The 18,871-nt window shown below is 41.0% G+C and overlaps 1 protein-coding gene across 1 annotated transcript; it reads left to right on the top strand.

Moving 5' to 3' along the window:
• The first annotated feature begins 469 nt into the window (after positions 1-469).
• LOC143333909 (sodium- and chloride-dependent GABA transporter 2-like) lies at positions 470-18,529 on the top strand. The gene is made up of 14 exons (XM_076752285.1): positions 470-599; positions 6,423-6,557; positions 7,485-7,622; positions 11,398-11,509; positions 11,634-11,766; positions 12,376-12,510; positions 12,654-12,757; positions 13,244-13,368; positions 13,514-13,626; positions 15,217-15,354; positions 15,464-15,566; positions 17,458-17,558; positions 18,119-18,289; positions 18,413-18,529. Exons 1-14 carry the CDS (start codon positions 470-472, stop codon positions 18,527-18,529), a joined length of 1,755 nt encoding a protein of 584 aa, XP_076608400.1.
• The last annotated feature ends 342 nt before the right edge of the window (positions 18,530-18,871 follow it).

Here is an 18,871-nt window from a genome sequence, read left to right as displayed (position 1 = left end):
GGTCAGGAGTAACGATTCTAAATGTCTTCTCTGACATTTATTTTTATGAACTTATTTGCCTTATGCATTATCATCATCAAATTATCACACTGTAAACATCACAAACAACAGTGTGCACTGTGTGCACATTAACACTTTAAATGTATATTTAGTTCATATTCCTCTACTAATAAATTTCGGAAAGTGTATTCAATTTTATTTTTATTACTGTTGTAAAATTATTAAATGTTGACAATCCTGAATTTAACACTAGTAATTTGAAACAGAACATACGTTTTGAAAGGCATGTGATGACAGGGTTAAATTAAAGAACCTCTACCAACGAGCACGTCCTTGCCTTACTGCGCTTTACCAAACAGCCATGGCCTCGGGCCAACAGTCAGTATTGTGACTACAGGTGAGCATGACACCAGCCTGACAGAGGTGTGCACTGCTAGTACTGACCAGGCACTGGAGAGGTGACACAGAGATGGAGATGCAAGCGGAAAAGAGGGAACAGTGGAGGAAGAAAAGGGAATATATTCTGGCAGCTGCAGGCAATGTGGTTGGCCTGGGCAATGTGTGGAGATTCCCCTACCTGTGCTATAAGAACGGAGGAGGTGAGCTGGAACACACGAAGTCAATGTACTGTCACATTTGACTGAGTGCTTTCACCTTTCATGGCAATAACTTTTTAGGTAAAGGCAAAAATCAGTTATCAATTTCTTCATTACACCTAGAAGTAGAATAGTTGAAGAAGAGCTTAACCTCTGTCAGACAAATGAAATGGGGATTGTGTTAAAGAAACTGCAAGTTGATCACAAAAATTTGTCACTATTTGCACATTGAGTGTATCTGAAATGATACTTCAGGAACAAGAGTTAAACTAATCTACCGTCTCCTGTTTGCAGGAGAACATGGTCAAACTTACTGTATATACTACAGCAGCTTGTGATTAAGATAAAAAGTCATTATTCAGATTTTATTTATTAAGGTTTATGAAAGCTCACCCCAACTCTGTTTAACTTCACTGTATTAGCAACATGCATAACTGGGACCAGCAGCTAAAACAAAGTTACTAGAACAATGGCATTTGTGGGCAACAGAAGGAAGCTGCTAATTTTAATGAAAAATAAAAACATGATACTGTTTCTGAATCTATTCTAAATGTAAATGACTGTGAACATCTGAAGTTGTCACTATGGAGAGCCGTATGCATGGAAAAGTCAAAGCGTTCAATTCAATTCAATTCAATTCAATATTCCTTTATTAGTCTCACGAGGGGAAATTCCAAATTACAGCAGCATCAATAAAGCAGATAGATAATATAAGAAGTGCATGCAAATTAAAAAACAACATCAGTATATACAAAAGAGTGGGAATTTTAAATAAAAAGAAAAAGAAACGTCATCCTAAAAAAAATTGTAAAAAATTGTAAGAAATTGTAAATAGTATTTACAGACTGTTATGTACATGTTTTATTGCACAGACTATTGTACTGATTACTTGGAGCAGTTTTTATTGTACAGTCTGACAGCTGCAGGGAGGAATGCCCTGTGATACTGCTCTTTCACACACTTTGGATGTAGAGCATGGGAAATAACTAAAACGTGCGCACGTTTTAGTATCTCATGCGCTCGATTTAATATCTTGTGTGCACCTTTTAGTATCTTGTGCGTGTGATAAAGTTTTTTTTTTTTCCTTGTGGCACTTTGTGGCTCCATAGAATTGAATAGTTGTGGTTCCACTCCACTGTGGTTTTGCAGGTTTGAGCCGTTCAGTTACAGTTTACATTCCCATCAGCCTCAACTGTACTTTGTGATTGGTCTAATTGGCAAATATTTGGTATGCTAAGAACATGTAAAAAAGAAAAAAAAGATATGTTCAAATATTTTCTCAGGTTCAATATATTTATCCAAGTTTTTATTATTAACTGTTAAAGACTGCATGAGTTCTTATACACAAGAAAGTCTGATTGATTTGGATTGGATTAGTGTGTGTGTGTGTGTGTGTGTGTGTGTGTGTGTGTGTGTGTATTTTATAACTGTATTTGGGTTTGGCCAATAGGGCAGACAAACCAAGACATCTGAGGACATCACTTTTGAGTTTTGTGAAAGTTTGATGGACATTTTTCACTTTTCTGATATTTTATAGATCAACAGATTAATCAATGAATCAGGAAAGTATTGGTCAGACTAACTCATCATGAAAATAATACTCTACATTGGATCAAACACTCACTTTACTAATGCTGATCCAGTGCTCATCCCACTACAGCAAGGCATTTCAATTACAAATTCAGTTGGGCCAGATTCTAAAATCGAGACCTTAAGCTGGGCCAGACATTTTGCGGTCAGTCAGGAGGAGGTAATGACAAATTTCAAACCAACACAAATTAATATAATGAAATAACAAGTGATGTTTTTTAATCAATTTTTGTAAAATGTAGCCGCTTCAAAAAGTGCATAAAAACACAGTTCAAAACTTTTAATTGAACAGAGGTAGTATATTCTCACTCATGAAATAATAGCATTAAAAAAAAGTGCACATCAGTCGTGATGAGATTGTTTTCCCCTTTGAAATAAAATAAACATATCTGACATAAGAACATCAAAAAGTGCATGAAAACCTTCTCTAAATAAACAGAACCTGAGGTAGCAGCAAAGCTATTTTTCACTTTAATAACGAAAAAGAATATTTCGGTCACAAAATATTGTTCCTTTCGGAATGAAATCAAAGTAACATTCTGGTCACGTCTGACCGAGGCACATCACAAGGTGCATTTACCTGAATAAAAAAGAACCATCAAGGCTTTTAGTGCAAAAAACCCATTACAAGTCATAACAGTAATTAACAATCAACAATGAATACTACACCACACTGTTTTAAATCATCACGTGTGAATAGGCATCTCTTCTTTACCGATCCCACTTCTGTTGCCATGTATGCTACAGTTTGTAGTACTTAGTGGGGGAAGTTTTAAGTGTACTGATGAAATCTGGGATGCAACAGCAGAAAAACGTGCTACCAAACCATTTACTTTCCCCATCATGGATGGGGCCCCGTCTGTCACAAGCATGCACACACGCTCCATATCCAGACCATTGTCTTTAAAAAAAAAAAAAAACTGAGATTTTCTCAAAGATTACCTCGCCAGTTGTGTGCCCGTCTAATGGCAGTAAGCCGAGCAATTCCTCTCGGAATATTTTACCATCAAAAAAAACGGACATATATGCACAACTGTGCAGTATCACCTCTGTCCGCAGAGTCATCTACTGCTGTAGACATAGTGTCAGCTTTCTTCAGATCTTTCAACAGCGTTTCAAACACATCTGTAGCAAGAATTTCAACCCTGCGAAAGTTTGAAGTGTCTGATAGGGGCACATCTTTAATAGCAGATGTTACACTCGTTTTAACTGTGTTGTCACATGCTCGCTGACCAGATACTGCGTGTGGAGCGGACCAACCCGGACTCTTTAGTTATTGTCCTTGGCGACTTTAACAAAGGTAACCTCAAGCACCAACTGCCTAAATACAGACAGTTTACAGTTCAGAATGTTCTCCTCTCTGGAGAACATTCTGGATCACTGTTACACCACAGTCAGGGATGCTTATCACGCCGTCCCCCGTGCTGCACTGGGCCACTCTGACCACGTCATGGTACACCTGATTCCTGCGTACAGGCAGAAACTAAAGCTCTGCAAACCTGTAGTGAGGACATCAAGGAAGAAAAGGAAGAGGCCTTCAGGAGTGGGGACAAAGACAGATACAAAGAGTCGAAGTACAAGTTTAGCAAGGCGGTGAAAGAGGCTAAACGACTGTACTCTGAGAAGCTCCAACACCAGTTCTCAGCTCAACGACTCTGTGTCTGTCTGGAAAGGGCTCAGGCAGATCACTAACTACAAGCCTAAAGCCCCCCACTCCATCAACGATCCACGCCTAGCCAACGACCTGAACCAGTTCTACTGCCGCTTTGAAATACAAAGGGACAGTCCAGCAACCATCCCCCACGACACCTCCATACAGCTCCAGCTCCAGTCACCTCCACCAATGCCCACCTTAAAGGCCCCCCCCTCCCCCTCCCCACCCACCTCAGTGACGACTCTTTCCATCCATGAGAGGGACGTCAACAGACTCTTCAGGAGACAGAACCCCCGGAAAGCAGCTGGACCGGATTCTGTCTCCCCATCTGCCTTGAAGCACTGCGCTGATCAGCTGTCTCCAGTGTTCACAGACATTTTTAACACCTCATTGGAGACATGTCACGTGCCTGCCTGCTTCAAGTCTTCAACCATCATCCCTGTTCCCAAGAAGCCAAGGACCACAGGACTTAATGACTTCAGACCCGTCGCCCTGACCTCTGTGGTCATGAAGTCCTTTGAGCACCTTGTGCTCTCACACCTCAGAGACATCACCAACCCTCTCCTGGACCCCCTGCAGTTTGCCTACAGAGCCAACAGGTCTGTAGACGATGCAGTCAACTTGGGCCTCCACTTCATCCTCCAGCACCTGGACTCCGCAGGAACCTACGCTAGGATCCTGTTTGTCGATTTCAGCTCTGCCTTCAACACCATCATCCCAACTCCGCTTCAGGAGAAGCTCTCCTAGCTGAGCGTGCCTGACCCCACCTGCAGGTGGATTACAGACTTCCTGTCTGACAGGAAACAGTGCGTGAAGCTGGGGAAACACGTCTCCGACGCTAAGACCATCAGCACCGGATCCCCCCAGGGCTGTGTTCTTTCTCCTCTGCTCTTCTCCCTGTACACGAACAGCTGCACCTCCAGTCACCAGTCTTTCAAGCTCCTGAAGTTTGCGGACGACACCACCCTCATCGGACTCATCTCATACAGGTGGGAGGTTGACCATCTGGTGACCTGGTGCAACCAGAACAACCTGGAGCTCAATGCTCTAAAGACCGTGGAGATGGTTGTGGACAACAGGAAGAACTCAGCCTCACCTGCCCCCATCACCCTCTGTGATTCCACTATTGACACTGTGGAGTCTTTCCGCTTCCTGGGAACTATCATCTCCCAGGACCTCAAGTGGGAGCCGAATATCAGCTCCCTCATCAGGAAAGCACAGCAGAGGACGTACTTCCTATGGCAGCTGAAGAAATTCAGCCTGCCAAAGACAATGATGGTGCACTTCTACACAGCCATCATTGAGTCCATCCTCACCTCCTCCATCACTGTCTGGTACGCTGCTGCCACCGCCAAGGACAAGGGCAGACTGCAGCGTGTCATTCGGTCTGCAGAGAAGGTGATTGGCTGCAATCTCCCATCTCTTCAGGACCTGTACGCCTCCAGGACCCTGAGGTGTGCAGAGAAGATTGTGGCTGATCCCTCTCACCCCGGACACAAACTCTTTGAGTCACTCCCCTCTGGCAGGAGGCTGCGGTCCATCAGGACCAAAACCTCACGGCACAAGAACAGTTTTTTCCCGTCTGCTGTCAGCCTTATCAACAAGGGCCGGAACCCCCCTGACAGTCTTCACATCCCACCTCGGACTCATTTTGTCACATTGATATAAATACAACTCTATGCATTACATTAACGCTCAACTTCTTTCTGAAAAACAGACTGTGTTTCCGGAAAATAGCAAACAACAAAAAACAGACTTGTGTATATATGTTTAAATTGTTATATTTTGTGCTCTTATTTTAGTAGATGTGTCATGCACCAATTTCACCACAACAAATTCCTTGTATGTGTAAAAGCGTACTTGGCAATAAAGCATTTTCTGATTCTGATTCTGATTCTGACTTCATCAGCGACTGCAAGCATGCAGTCTTTAACGGAGTCTGTGAATGGCCTTTTTTTCTTTACTAAAATCCACGAAACACGGAGGGAAGCTGCTGTGACTCTCTCTTGAGCTGTAACTGTCCGCACCAGAGTTGTACTACTCCTGTTGTACAAAACCCTCTGTTGGGATCCTTCGGGAAAGTTTCCTGGGAAAGTCGGGTGTTTTTCCAGGTGGTGTCTCCGGACATTATACTATAAGTACCGCAACGCAGTCATTGCAAAGTAAACACATAGGTTTGGCGTTTGGAGTTGGCGGTAAAATAAAACAGTATTTGTCCGTCCAGGCAGGGTTAAAACGACGGTTTTCATTGTCAATTTTTCGTTGAAGGGTTGAGAGATACATACTTTCATGTGCTGGAGTTGGGATTCTATCGGCAACTTTCAAAACAACGCGCTGCATTGTTGGTTGGTTGTGTGTTGCTAGGCTACGCGGAGTGTTGCACTCATTTTATAATCTACTGTAGGAATTTTGAGTTCATTTTCGCAAAATGTATTTTTCATGTTTTGTCTCTGCTTTTTTGACTGAACCACGAGTTGGGCCACTCGAGTATTGCTTCTGGGCCGCATGTGGCCCGCGGGCCGCCATTTGAATAGCCCGGCACTACAGCGTCACTGATCTCAGGTGTATTTCTGTGTGTGCAGGTGTCTTCCTGTTGCCTTACTTACTCTTTGCTGTGCTGTGTGGCCTGCCACTCTTCCTGATGGAGTCTGCGATTGGCCAGTACACACAGGAGGGCGCCATCACCTGCTGGACCAAGCTCTGCCCCCTGGCAAAGGGTAATCACATCATTTCTGGTTAAGTCACTGTTAACTAAAAGCATTTCCTAAACTCGTTGAGTTTGTGAATTTTAAATACTGTATGTCTTCTCTGTCTGTGTGTGGCTAAATACATACATTGAGCATTTAATCTGAAGACAGTAGGTCACCCAAAATGGACTAGAACTGAACCGTGAACATTGTTAGTTTAGAGTTTTTGTGAGATTTGTTTACAATGACGAAAATATAATATATCACCAGGCTTTATTTTTTGAAAGGAATTGAGGTTTTTCGTGTTAAATTCTAAAGATCTGGCTCTAATCTTGATGTGGGGACAAAATGCTGCTAGAAGCTTGAACCTTACTCTACCAACACTCTGCGTTCCGGGACAGTATTCACACTATTCTCATGGTGTTGTAGGTGTCATATAAGAGATAAGACACTGCTTGTATGCAGTGCAGGAGAGAAAAAAGTCAGGATTTTTTTCCAAGGTGCAAAACAAAAAGTGTGAGTGAGTGATGGAACATTCACTGGGAGTCCTACTTTGGGAATCCCTGCTCTAGCAGATCTGAGGGTTGCCATAGACCTATTTTCAAAGACAGCATTGTGGGTTTTCAACATGCCAACATCACTGGACATCGATGACTTCAGGTTAGGACATGTGGAGATCTTCTAAAAGACGGTGACATCATCTATGCACCTGCTGATGTAGCCAGTCACAGATGCTGCATATTCTTCCAAATCAGTTACATGTCTATGGTGATAGGTTCCTTGAACATGCTTCAGTCTGTGTCATGAAAGTAGTCTTGTAGGGCTGAGGCAGCTCCAGCTGGCCACACTCATCTTGGGAAAGACATACACTGCTGCAATAATAATGATGGTGAATTCTGGAGATAGACAAAGGGAATGAGCTTAAACTGGGATGTTTTGGCTGTTGTCTCCCTCCAGGGACCGGGTATTCTTTGATAGTTGTCCAGCTGTATTCCAGACTCTACAGCATTGTCCTGGCCTGGGCCTTCGTCTATCTCATCTACTGCTTCAGAGACCCTCTGCCCTGGACCACCTGCAACAATCCCTGGAACACAGGTCAGTGCAGTATGAGGGTGGGTGGATGTATAGCAAATTAAAAGAATCTCAGCGCTTTTTATTATTATTATTATTATTATTATTATTATTATTGATTCATGATATGAGTCTTACATTTCAGACATGCTCCCCTTTACATTAATGTGATGTTGGTTTGATATTTGAATACATGCCCTGGTCAGTTACATGTAAAAGTTTGATTTGAATGTAAAGGCTGCAGCAGCATAAGGCAAAATATGCAGATAGAAAAGTTTGTCATGTACCACCATCTAAGACCACTGTGATAAATTTACTGTTCTGTCTTCATCTCTTCTGAACAACGAAAACAAAATCCTTTTGATAACCTGTGAAACACAGAAAGACAGGAGGTAAAATAAAATATTAGACATGAGAGTAACCTTGAAAATATAACAGGAAACAGATTAAGCAACCCCGTAACCATAACAACAATTTCAGTACGCCACCAGTTTTAGGTACTCCCAACACATGAGCTAAATCTAAATGATCATTACTGTTATTTCTGCTTCTTTGTTATGTGACATTTAATTGAGTGAATGAAGGCCAAAGACCACTGCACACATAAAAAGCAATATGCACAATCATTTAAAAACATTATCAGCATTTGTGGGAAATGTTGCAAGAAAAGTCCTTCCACTGAAATCTCACTCTGGAATGAATGAAATCTCTACAAAAATTCTTATTATTTAACTGGAAAAGATTTGAAAATTTTCATACCTGTCAAGATTTCCTGAATCATCAAACAAAGCTGTAAGAAAGGTAACAAAGGCCCTTTTAACCAGTTCTCTTTACACATGCTTTTATTGTTAACAGTAATATTACGGCTGTGCACGTGGTATCCTTAGGTGGCAAAAAGTTGCAAACATAACACAGTAAAGCCTGCTAATGGGATCCTGAGAGTTTTACCAGCTATTAAGAAACGGTATAATTTTGCCCTGCTATAAACTTTAAGCCACCTACATTTTTTAATATATTGTGTGGTGTAGAATTCCACAATAATTCTACTACTTCCAAACATTTTTGAGCCATTTGATCTTAAAGGTGCAGTTTAGCTATTGTCAAAAACTCTTTTCCAAAAATGGAAAGGTCTCTCTGAAGCCACATTTTCTTGATTTAAAGAGGAACATTTGACTGTTTTCTGAGAGTCATATCATATGTGTTTACGTACAGTTTTATAGGACTATTGATCATAAACATTCAGTTTTGTTGATATTGAGCTTGAGAGCCAGATCTTTGGAAAATTCACCAGTTATATGTAATGCTTTGCGCATTTGTCATTCAGTCATCTTCAAGAAATAATACTGTGTCATCAGCTAAGAGCTAGAGTAGATTTGTGTAGTTTCAATAGTCACGTAAATCTAATCCTGATCTGATATTATAGCGAATGTGACCTTTGAGCCTCCAGTTTTCAATTAATAAATGATCTTTGTCTGGTTTAGGAATTAGGCTTATCAGACCTTGTCTCGTGGCTGTTGCCATCTCCTTTCTATCCATGCATTCTTTGAACATGAGTAATAGATGATCCCTAATTAAATCCCAAAAACAGACATAACATTCTACTATCAAGGTGCAAATGTACAACTTCACAGACATCTTCAGAAATCAAGGGGCTTCTTTTTTTATGTGTTCCATAAACTTGCTACACTTAAATTTTAACACTTAAATTTTGATATTTTTAATTTTCTATAAAAGGATGTAATATACCAGCTATATTATAGATGCAATGTTGTTTCTTTTGTTCGATTTCTTTTTTCAAACCACTTCTTCACCACATCTTCCTGGATCTGACGAAGCTACCTCTGGCCAGGCTCATATACACGTACATTCTATCAAGTTGTTCACTTTTAAGTGTTTTTATATTTATGTTAAGATAAATTGTGTCTAGATGTCAGGAACTGACTCATTAAGAGACTTTCTTAGCTAGAATTTAGTTTATTATTATTATTATTATTATTATTATTATTATTATTATTATTATTATTATTATTATTATTATTATTATTTCTTTGCAGTGTTTTATTTGGATCTTCTCTTACTTTGAATTCAAAGAATTTCCTTTTTTGACTTTGACTCATTTCTTTTTCATTACAGATAATAGTAAATTTGTGTCATCAAAATTTCTTCTGATGGTTGATTCGGATTCTTCAATCAATTCAATCAAAGACTTGTGATTTTATGATGAGACAGCGGAGCGTGAGAAAGAGAAACGTCTGAAAGCTGTAATCTTGTGGTGACAATAACCAGAATAAATTCTTGACTGAAAACACCTGCATCCATATATAAAATGATGATTAAAAAAAGGTTCTTCGTACATTCTTTTAAAGACAGTTTTAAAGACAGTTTAGAAAAGATATGTTTTGCTTGAGCTGTCCCTTTTGGTCCATAAACATTGCAAATAATGAACAGAAGGTTGTTCACCTTTAAGATCAAGATTTTTTCCACGATATAATTCATCATCCCTCCTCTGAAACAATGGACTCCAGTACATCATCATTAAATCTATTTAATGGCATTGCAACCAGCGCAATGATTTGAACCATAAGAAAAATTTATTGTGTACCCTGACTAAGATTTCCAAAATTTTCATCATTACTCCATGATAGAGTTTCTTGTAAGAAATCTGTACCTGCATGAAGTCTACTCAAGCACAAAACTGCCTTCCTACATGTGCTATCGCGTGTCAAATCATGTCACTAGTAGTTTCTTCTCTTTCAAGATCCCACTATTATGACAAATCTTCCAGATTTTGTTTCTCAAAGACCACATTGTGTACTGCACAATAAAAGGCTGAGTTGCATTTTCATGAGACACCCCAACTCTATGCACCATGTTGACAAGAAAGCCCATCTTTTTCTTCCAGTGTGGGCAATGCCACAAGTTTGATATCACCTCTGATGTTCTCTGCAGGTGTCTCTCATTCCATACAAATGGAGGTTCCATCCCCTGCTGTATGGTTTGTATGTCTTCCATGCGCATGGATAAGTTTTACTCAAGAGTAGTGAAGTACTTTGTCAACTCAACCACAACTTTCAGGATACAAGCGTTTGAAATATCCTTCAATTCTCTACCACCATTGATACACTGTTTCTTCTAGACTTCTTATTTGGCTTGTTGATCATAAAATGACAAAGCTAGGAAGTTAAGATTTATTTCATAAGAAAGCCGTGTTAGGTGCTATTCCTTATACTCACATTGTTCTTCTTTTTCAAAACTTAGGCACAGCGGGCATAATGTTTGGTTTAGCTGTCTCTTTTTGACATGGTACATCTTACAGTTTGGAAGCTCACCACACACCAACCTCATATATCGCCATCTTGATCCCCACTTCCTCAGATGTCATGCAGATGTAAGCAATGATAACCTCGCCAGATCGAGGCAGCCACAGTTTTTAGAGTCGTCACCTCATCTGGACAAAGAGACAGTTAGCACTAGCGAGATCCCTCGTCGTTGCAGTGTCAGCAGTGAAGAAACAAACATTATCCAAACAAAGAAAATTCTACAACTACGATTTATTTGCTCATATACAAAATCACTTAAGCATCTTTTCTTTACTGTACTTTGATTTCTCAATTTTGTCTTGAAGACACAGGCTGCTAATCATTGAAATGTACATTAATTTAAATGCCAAAAATGAAAGTTCTGCTAAGACTGAAAATAATAGCCAAATAATATTACATTCTGATGACCATTGCAGTCACGTGATGCAGTATGAAGATTAACATTTAATCACTGTGATTATTTCCCTTCCTATCAACAGACAGATGTGTGGACCTCACCTCTACAAACGGGACTGCAATACACAGCAGCAACCTGACAGGAAACTGGACATCTGGAAACCTCACCAAGTCTTCCGTCTCTGAGTTCTGGGAGTAAGTCAGTGTTGTCACATCAAACTCATGCTAAATTACACAGGGCAGCAGCAATCTTTGCATGTCAGATATGGTAATTCTTCATGCATGTAACCTTCACTGACTGTGTGGTGTCCCCATACAGGAGAGGGTTGTTGTCCATGTCTGGGGGAATAGAGGAGATTGGTACAGTCAGGTGGGAGCTGCTGCTGTCTCTCCTGGCCTGCTGGGTGGCTTGCTACTTCTGCATCTGGAAAGGGGTCCGTTCCACAGGAAAGGTCTGTGAACATTGTTGTGAAAGTTCAGGGGCCAACCAGTCTCTTATAGAAATGAAACAACGTTTTTGATCTCATTTGGGGAAATCCACTTTTTACACTTTATTTTCATTACACACACACACACACACACACACACACACACACACACACACACAAAGGCCCAAAACATACACACAGTGCCCTGTAGAGGTGAACTGGTACCTCTATAGTCCACAATTAATTAATTAATTAACGTAGACTGATTTGCTCTGTAATAATTTTGACTGTAAAACTCCAAACCTGAAATGGTCTTTCAACAAGCTGAGAAACACCCCAACTGTGACAAGCACTAAAAGAGAATGCAGGAAGGCTGAGTGCAAATGGAGAAAGTCGTCTCATTCTTCCCATTGTGCCAACATGACATGAAAGCTGCATTATCTTTTGATTTTGTCTGTGTTACTGACGGCATTGCAGAAGAACAGCTGAAGTGTTTTAATACTTGAAACTTTCTTCAAACCTACAGCACTACTCAAAGAAGTAACCAACATTAGAATAGCAGCAGCATTTCGATAACCTAATGCAGTAAATGTGTATGACCAGTAATATGCTAAATAATCACTAAAATTTTAGGCGGTGTACGTCACGGCTGTGTTTCCCTATGTGACTCTGGTCATCCTGCTGGTCAGGGGGTTGACTCTGCCAGGAGCCTGGCAGGGTGTGGTCTACTATCTGTATCCAGATTTCTCTCGCCTGGCAGACTTTCAGGTGAGACACCTTGGACAAATCTTGCAGCATTACAGTGTCTGGTTTGTTCTTTTTATTGTTAAACCGTAAGCATCACACCCAGCTGGGCCAATTATCACTGGAGATGAGTGAATTACATGTAATTTTTCATCTTTGTTAATCAGGTGTGGATGGAGGCTTCTGCTCAGGTCCTCTTCTCGTATGGTGTTGCAGGAGGAAGCATGATCACACTGGGCAGCTACAACAAAGTCAAGAACAACTGCTACAGGTAAGCCATTTGATTAGTAGTTCCACTAACGTTCAACATACTCCAGGCTTCTTTTTTCATCATCTGTCCCCACAATGCTGTGTTGGTTGCTGCTCTTAATCAGGGCTAGGAAAGATTACGCAACCTCATTTCTCAAGTCTTTTCTCTTGTGACCCAAAAGATACAGGTTGAAAACACCCCTAAAAGCATAGATCTACCAAATGATGTAATTTCTACATCATTCAAACCATCTTGAACATCAACTAGGGTTCTAAAGTTAAGAGCCGTCTTTGTGATAATGGAGGAGCTCTGCCGAAGGGAGAGAGGGTGTTTGGGAGAGAACATGGTGATCAAATACTTCTTTGCATCTCCAAAGTAAAGGCATCATAGGAGAACCATGGGGCTGACTGGCTGTCCCACAGTGACAATAGGACAGTCAGGACACTGTAAGTGCATTCCCCCACATAGTCCTGCTCTGTATGCTAAGCTCTGTGGGTCTGTATGCAGGGACAGTCTGTGGTTGTGTGCACTGAACAGCTGCACCAGCTTTGTTGCCGGCTTCGCAGTCTTCTCAGCTCTGGGCTTCATGTCCCACAAACAAGGAATTCCCATCAACTTGGTGGTCGACTCAGGTACATATGATTTAACGCCCAATGCTATTGTCTCTGTTAGGCAGATAATCAAATTTACCCTCACACTTTTGCTAGAAAATGACAAAAATCTAAAGTCAAGTCAGGTGGAGAGGACAACAATTGAAATGTGTCTTCTGTCCTCCAGGCCCTGGGCTGGCATTCATAGCTTTTCCTCAGGCTGTAGCCATGATGCCCCTACCTCAGCTGTGGGCCGCCTGCTTCTTCATTATGCTCATTCTGTTGGGACTGGATACAGTGGTAAGATGAAGAGAACACACAACATACCACTGTGTTGTATTCATTTAATGTATAAGGATATACTGCAACTGTTTATGGAGGCTCAACACCATGTTCATTGTGAAACCATTGTTTTACAATGAACATGTAAAACTGCAGCTTAAAGTCCATTTGTGGAGAATTTAATATGATTGTAACAAATCTTTGTCTTTGTATATGTTTTTAGCCATGCTAGCTGCCTGGCTCTAAAATATCTCTGAAATATCTTGACCGCTTTTGCTTGTATTGCCATGACATTTTGTATGGTATGGTAAAAGTAATATTTTGGTTTACTTTACTTTCGAAAGAAACTGATTAATGACGTGACTGCTGGATTTTGATAGCCTGACCCTTGGATGATAAGTCTGAGGTTCTGTTTGATTCCCCAGATTCCATCAGCACTGTTGCTGCTTATCTTGGCTTATCTGTCAAATTATATTAAGCAAGCTGTTTGGAATCAAGGGGAAACATTTGATGCTAACCTCTGTTTTGATGATCAAATAACAAATGTTGTTCAGTCATGTTTCTTCCAGGTCAACATAATGTCTAATATTAAGTCATATTTATCAGTTGCTGATTTGAAAATTTCCACATGCTTTTATGTATTCTTAGATTGATTATTGCAATGCACGTTAATCAAATATTAGCCAGGGCTCTGTCCATCATCTCTAGCTGGTACAAAAGACTGCTAGACTCATTTATGCAATTCAGTGCAATTTATTTATATATCTCCGAACAGACAAACAAACAAAGGTTATGTCATCACACTTTCCATATGGAGCAGGTCTAGACCATAGTCTTTAATTTGCAGAGACCCAGCAATTCCCCTGTGAGCAAGCATTTGGTGATGGCAGCAAAGAAAAACTTTCTTTTTAACAGGCAGGAACCTTGAACAGAACCAGACTCTACATTGGCGGCCATCTGCCTCAACCAGTTGGGTTTAGAGAGAGAGCGAGAGATAGAGCAGATACGCACACCAATGACAGTAATAACAATAACAGCTCTGGCAATAACAGAAATATGGCTGATAACAAAAAATAGTATATGACAGTATATATATGTGGTATGTGTATGATAGAATATGCATATGATAACAATAATATGTATGTAATAATAGAAATGTGACTGATAATAATAACACTCACAGTTGGAATCAAGCAAGGCCACAGCAGCAGGTGTCAAAGGTGCGTCACACGAAAAGTCTGAGACAAAGGGGTGGTTTCAGGCAGAAAAGGACTTATAGAATCTTATTTCTATTTGTCATTGGAGTCCTCATTGCTTAAACCAAAGACTTGAAGAACAAGTGATGAAACAGAGACATTTGAAGCATTTCTTTGCATTGCATAATGCACCAGACATTCCAATGAGAAGAAAGAACAAACATTAAGAAAAAAAAAACAGGATAGAAGCTTTCCTCACTGCACTGGAGGAGAAAGGGACAGTCAATCATCCAGTTTAATTACAACAGCTACATATGGAGTGATATTGAAGGCCCAGCCAGGCTCCTCACTTCACCTGTTTGATGTAATGAGTTGGTAAAATTCTATTCTTCTGTCTGCTTGTGTGTGTTAGTTTACAGGTTTGGAGACTATAACATCATCAGTGATTGACATGTTCCCAGGACAGATGCGCAAACCCTGGCGCAGAGAAATCTTCCTCATCTTGTTCTGCTCTCTCTGTTTCATCTCACAGATCCCTCTCACCTCTCAGGTACAATGCAGGCCTGTGTAATCCTAATAAAAAACACTAGTTAACACTGTCATATTGGAGTAGTATTTTAAGTGACACTACATGTGTTTACTTGTTCTGTTTTGTCCAGGGAGGAGTGTACCTATTCCAGCTGATTGACTACTATGGTGCAAATGGAGCATGTATATTGTTTGTGTCTCTGATTGAGTGTGTGGCTGTTGGCTGGGCTTTTGGTAAGTGATTACCAGATGTCATTGTACTATCCAGCTATCTGTCACCAGTTACCAGGGTCTAAATTTCAACCCAGTATCCTAGGACTTCTGGTCATATTTGATGATTGTGCCTAACAATTTTGCGATGTGGTTTTTGTTAAAAATCCTCCTGAGTTCTTCAGATATTCCTGCAAAGTAAGGAATGACAATGTTATTCTGTTCATGGTCCTTTTCTAACCTTTTTCTAATCAGTAATATAGTGGTTGGTCAATGATATTGTTTCTGATCTCTGCTGTGCCTGTAATGTTTGAAATTTTTGTGTCTGTCAGTCCTTGCCCTTGGTGGACTGTGATGTCTGTGCCTTCTCCACAAACTTGGAGACTTCACTGGGTATTTTGGTAGATTGGTAGACAGTCCTTTGAGCATCTGGTCCATCTTAACTTTAAGTGTGTTGATGGTGAAATTAATCTGTCTCACTCTCTGGTTGAGCGGTTGATACTGAGCTTTTTGGAGAATTCTATCAGCTCTGTGGCATTTCATGGTGGAACCCAGGTGTAAGCCATAGAGAATGATCCCGTGTTGCCTGCATCTCAAGTTGGAACACATATGGTTCCTATAGTCCGCAAGATTACTGGATGTCCTTTCATATTCCCATACCATTCAAAGGGTGTTCATCCCAAACTGTGTAGCAACATGTCTGTAAAGATTCTCATTCACCCAGCTCATGGTACTTCTAAGTGTTTTCCAACAGCGACTGGACTTGCTTGTAGTTCTAGAACACATCAAGTGGGTCTACGACCCACCCATTATTCTCCATTAACACACATTGACCCAACACCATGACTTGTGACCTTAATGACTCACATGATAGCTGAGCAGAGCTACGATTGTACAAGAGGATAACTGCCTGGCACCTCCCACCAGTCAGTTAGAGCTGAAGAAACCTCTTGGATGAGAGGCAAAACATCTTCTAGAACCACAAGCAAGTCCAGTTGCCATTGGAAAGGACTTACAAGTACCATGACCAGGATGAATGAGAATCTTCACAGACATGCTGGTAGATGGATTTTGCGGTGGCACGGTGGCAACACTGTCGCCTCACAGCAAGAAGGTCCCGGGTTCGAATCTCGCTGCGGGCACCGGGTGTGTCCTCCACCATGCCTTCGGTGCCTGCTGCTCGAGGAGGGCCTTTCTGTGTGGAGTTTGCATGTTCTCCCCGTGTTCACCTGGGGTATCCTCTGTAAAATATACCCCCACTAAAAAAAAAAACATGCAAGAAGATCACCACCTGACCAATGGTGACGCCGAAGATGGGTCCCCGGGCGCCGGTCTGGCTGCCCACCGCTCCTGGTCTGCCGCGGAGGAAGGACGACCAGGATGGGTTAAAGGCGGAAGTTAAATTTCACCTCGTGTGCCGTGTGCCGTCATGCTCGCATGTGTGTGTGACAAATAAAGGGGAATGTCTCCCCCCGATTCTTTTTCTTCGATTCTTCTTCTTCTTACCTTTAAGCATAGCCAGCCTGTAGTTTGTTTGCCATAACCATGTTTCTGTAGTTGGCAAGGACAGATATTGTATAAGAAATTCTTTAGAAAACATTACATATGTACAAAACGTATTGAACATGATTAAGGATTTTGCAGAATCATCCAATGTCAGAGTTCATGTCTGGCAAGAGAGATATCAGTTTGAGTTCCCCTGCCATAGCTTCTATACCCAGAAATTTCCCTTTAGTAGGTGTTGTACTTTCTGATGTACATTTCCATTCCCTCCTCCCGTTTTCACCTCACCTGTCCTCTCTGTCTGAAAGTTGACAGACAGCTGCACTTCTGATCACATCTATAGTAAGTGTTGGGCTTTGTCAAAAGTGTGCTCTTTAACACTTGTTACTGACAAACTGTAATTATCATGCAGGGGCTGAACAGATGTGTGATGCAGTTGAAGCCATGACAGGACAGAGGCCGTGGGTTCTGTTCAAACTTTGCTGGCGTTACATCACCCCTCTGATCACCATGGTTAGTCACACACTGTTAACAGCTGCAGGAGTCTGACACAAAGCAGAAATGGAATTAAATCAAGACAACTGTGGTGACGACTAAGGTTTGGCCATCAGCAATCAATAAGAAGGTGAAGAGAGTCTCTGCAGGGCCCATATTTAGGTCAGACAAAGATATTCTGTGAGAGGAAAGATTTTTTGGGCTTAATGACAATAAGCTTATTAAAAGATTGTTTTGGCAAAAAATCAACAAAACATCATAAGTAACTTGATGAAATTAAGTGTAGGAGACTTCACGTATGACTTTGAAGTCCTACTCTGAGGTATTCTGAGATGGTTGGTAAATGCAGACCCAGAACTGCATAAGGAATTTCTGACACCAAAAATGTTACAACTGACTTCATTGCACAAGCAAAGCCTGAGTCATCAAAAGATGTTACATCATCGTGTCTTGATTTATAAGCAACACAGTATCAAGCTACAAAAGGTTTTCTTCCATAAAGCTGGATGACATCACCATGTCAGTGCAGTCTGTTTGTCTGCAGAAATACTAGTTTGTTCCTCTGCTTGTCCTTCAAGGTTTTCTTCATCTGCTCGTTTCTGGACTACCAGCCGCTGACATCCAGTGGGGGCTATGTGTACCCAGACTGGGCTTACTATCTGGGCTGGGCCATGGCCTTCTCCTCTGTGGTTCCGGTACCCATCTGGGCTGTCTACAAGATCTGCTTCACTGATGGCACGCTCAGACAGGTAAGACCACCAACACATCCTGCTTTGTATTTTTACTCTACCTGACTTTTAATAATTGATTACCATTCAGGACACCTCAAGCTGCACACAATGTCAAAATGTCCCTTTTTCTGTCCTCAACAGCGTCTGTCGGTCCTGTGGCATCCTGTTAGAGATCCTGTTGATCCCAAGACAAACAACGAACTCCTAAATGAAACAGAGATGAAACCAGTGTCAGCTCCTTTTCCTGACATGTTATAAGTTGTTGTCATTACCATACAGTAGATGCTGCATTTGTGCTTGTGAGATGGATCGCTACTGCCAGTATCTTACACCAGAGGTGTTCTGACCCGTTCAAATAGCAGAATATGCTCGACTTTTGTGGTGCTTTCATATGTTCTATCAAAAAAATGCCAAATCCGTGCTACAGGCAATAAAGTGATGGCTTTCTCTGTTACATAATCAGGCAGATCATGTCAATTGAGGTTTGGAGTTTGTCTTTTCAGGTACGTAACCTACATATATACACAGTACAACTTTATTCAAATATAGAACAACTTTCCATAATGAGGTAAACTCAGACTGAACTGTGCTGGAGAACAA

The sequence above is a fragment of the Chaetodon auriga genome, chromosome 16 (genome assembly GCF_051107435.1).
Source record: "Chaetodon auriga isolate fChaAug3 chromosome 16, fChaAug3.hap1, whole genome shotgun sequence".
Lineage (NCBI taxonomy): Eukaryota > Metazoa > Chordata > Actinopteri > Chaetodontiformes > Chaetodontidae > Chaetodon > Chaetodon auriga.
The sequence above is the reverse complement of the archived record's forward strand: the minus strand, read 5'-3'. Positions and strand labels throughout refer to the sequence as shown.

What these genes read in the sequence shown, in the direction of transcription:
- LOC143333909 (XM_076752285.1), top strand. Translation starts at nt 470, where the DNA reads ATGGAGATGCAAGCGGAAAAGAGGGAACAGTGGAGGAAGAAAAGGGAA. An exon ending in CTCGCCTGGCAGACTTTCAG is followed by an intron (nt 12,511 to 12,653) that starts GTGAGACACCTT and finishes TTTGTTAATCAG; the next exon opens with GTGTGGATGGAGGCTTCTGC. An exon ending in TCACCCCTCTGATCACCATG is followed by an intron (nt 17,559 to 18,118) that starts GTTAGTCACACA and finishes TTGTCCTTCAAG; the next exon opens with GTTTTCTTCATCTGCTCGTT.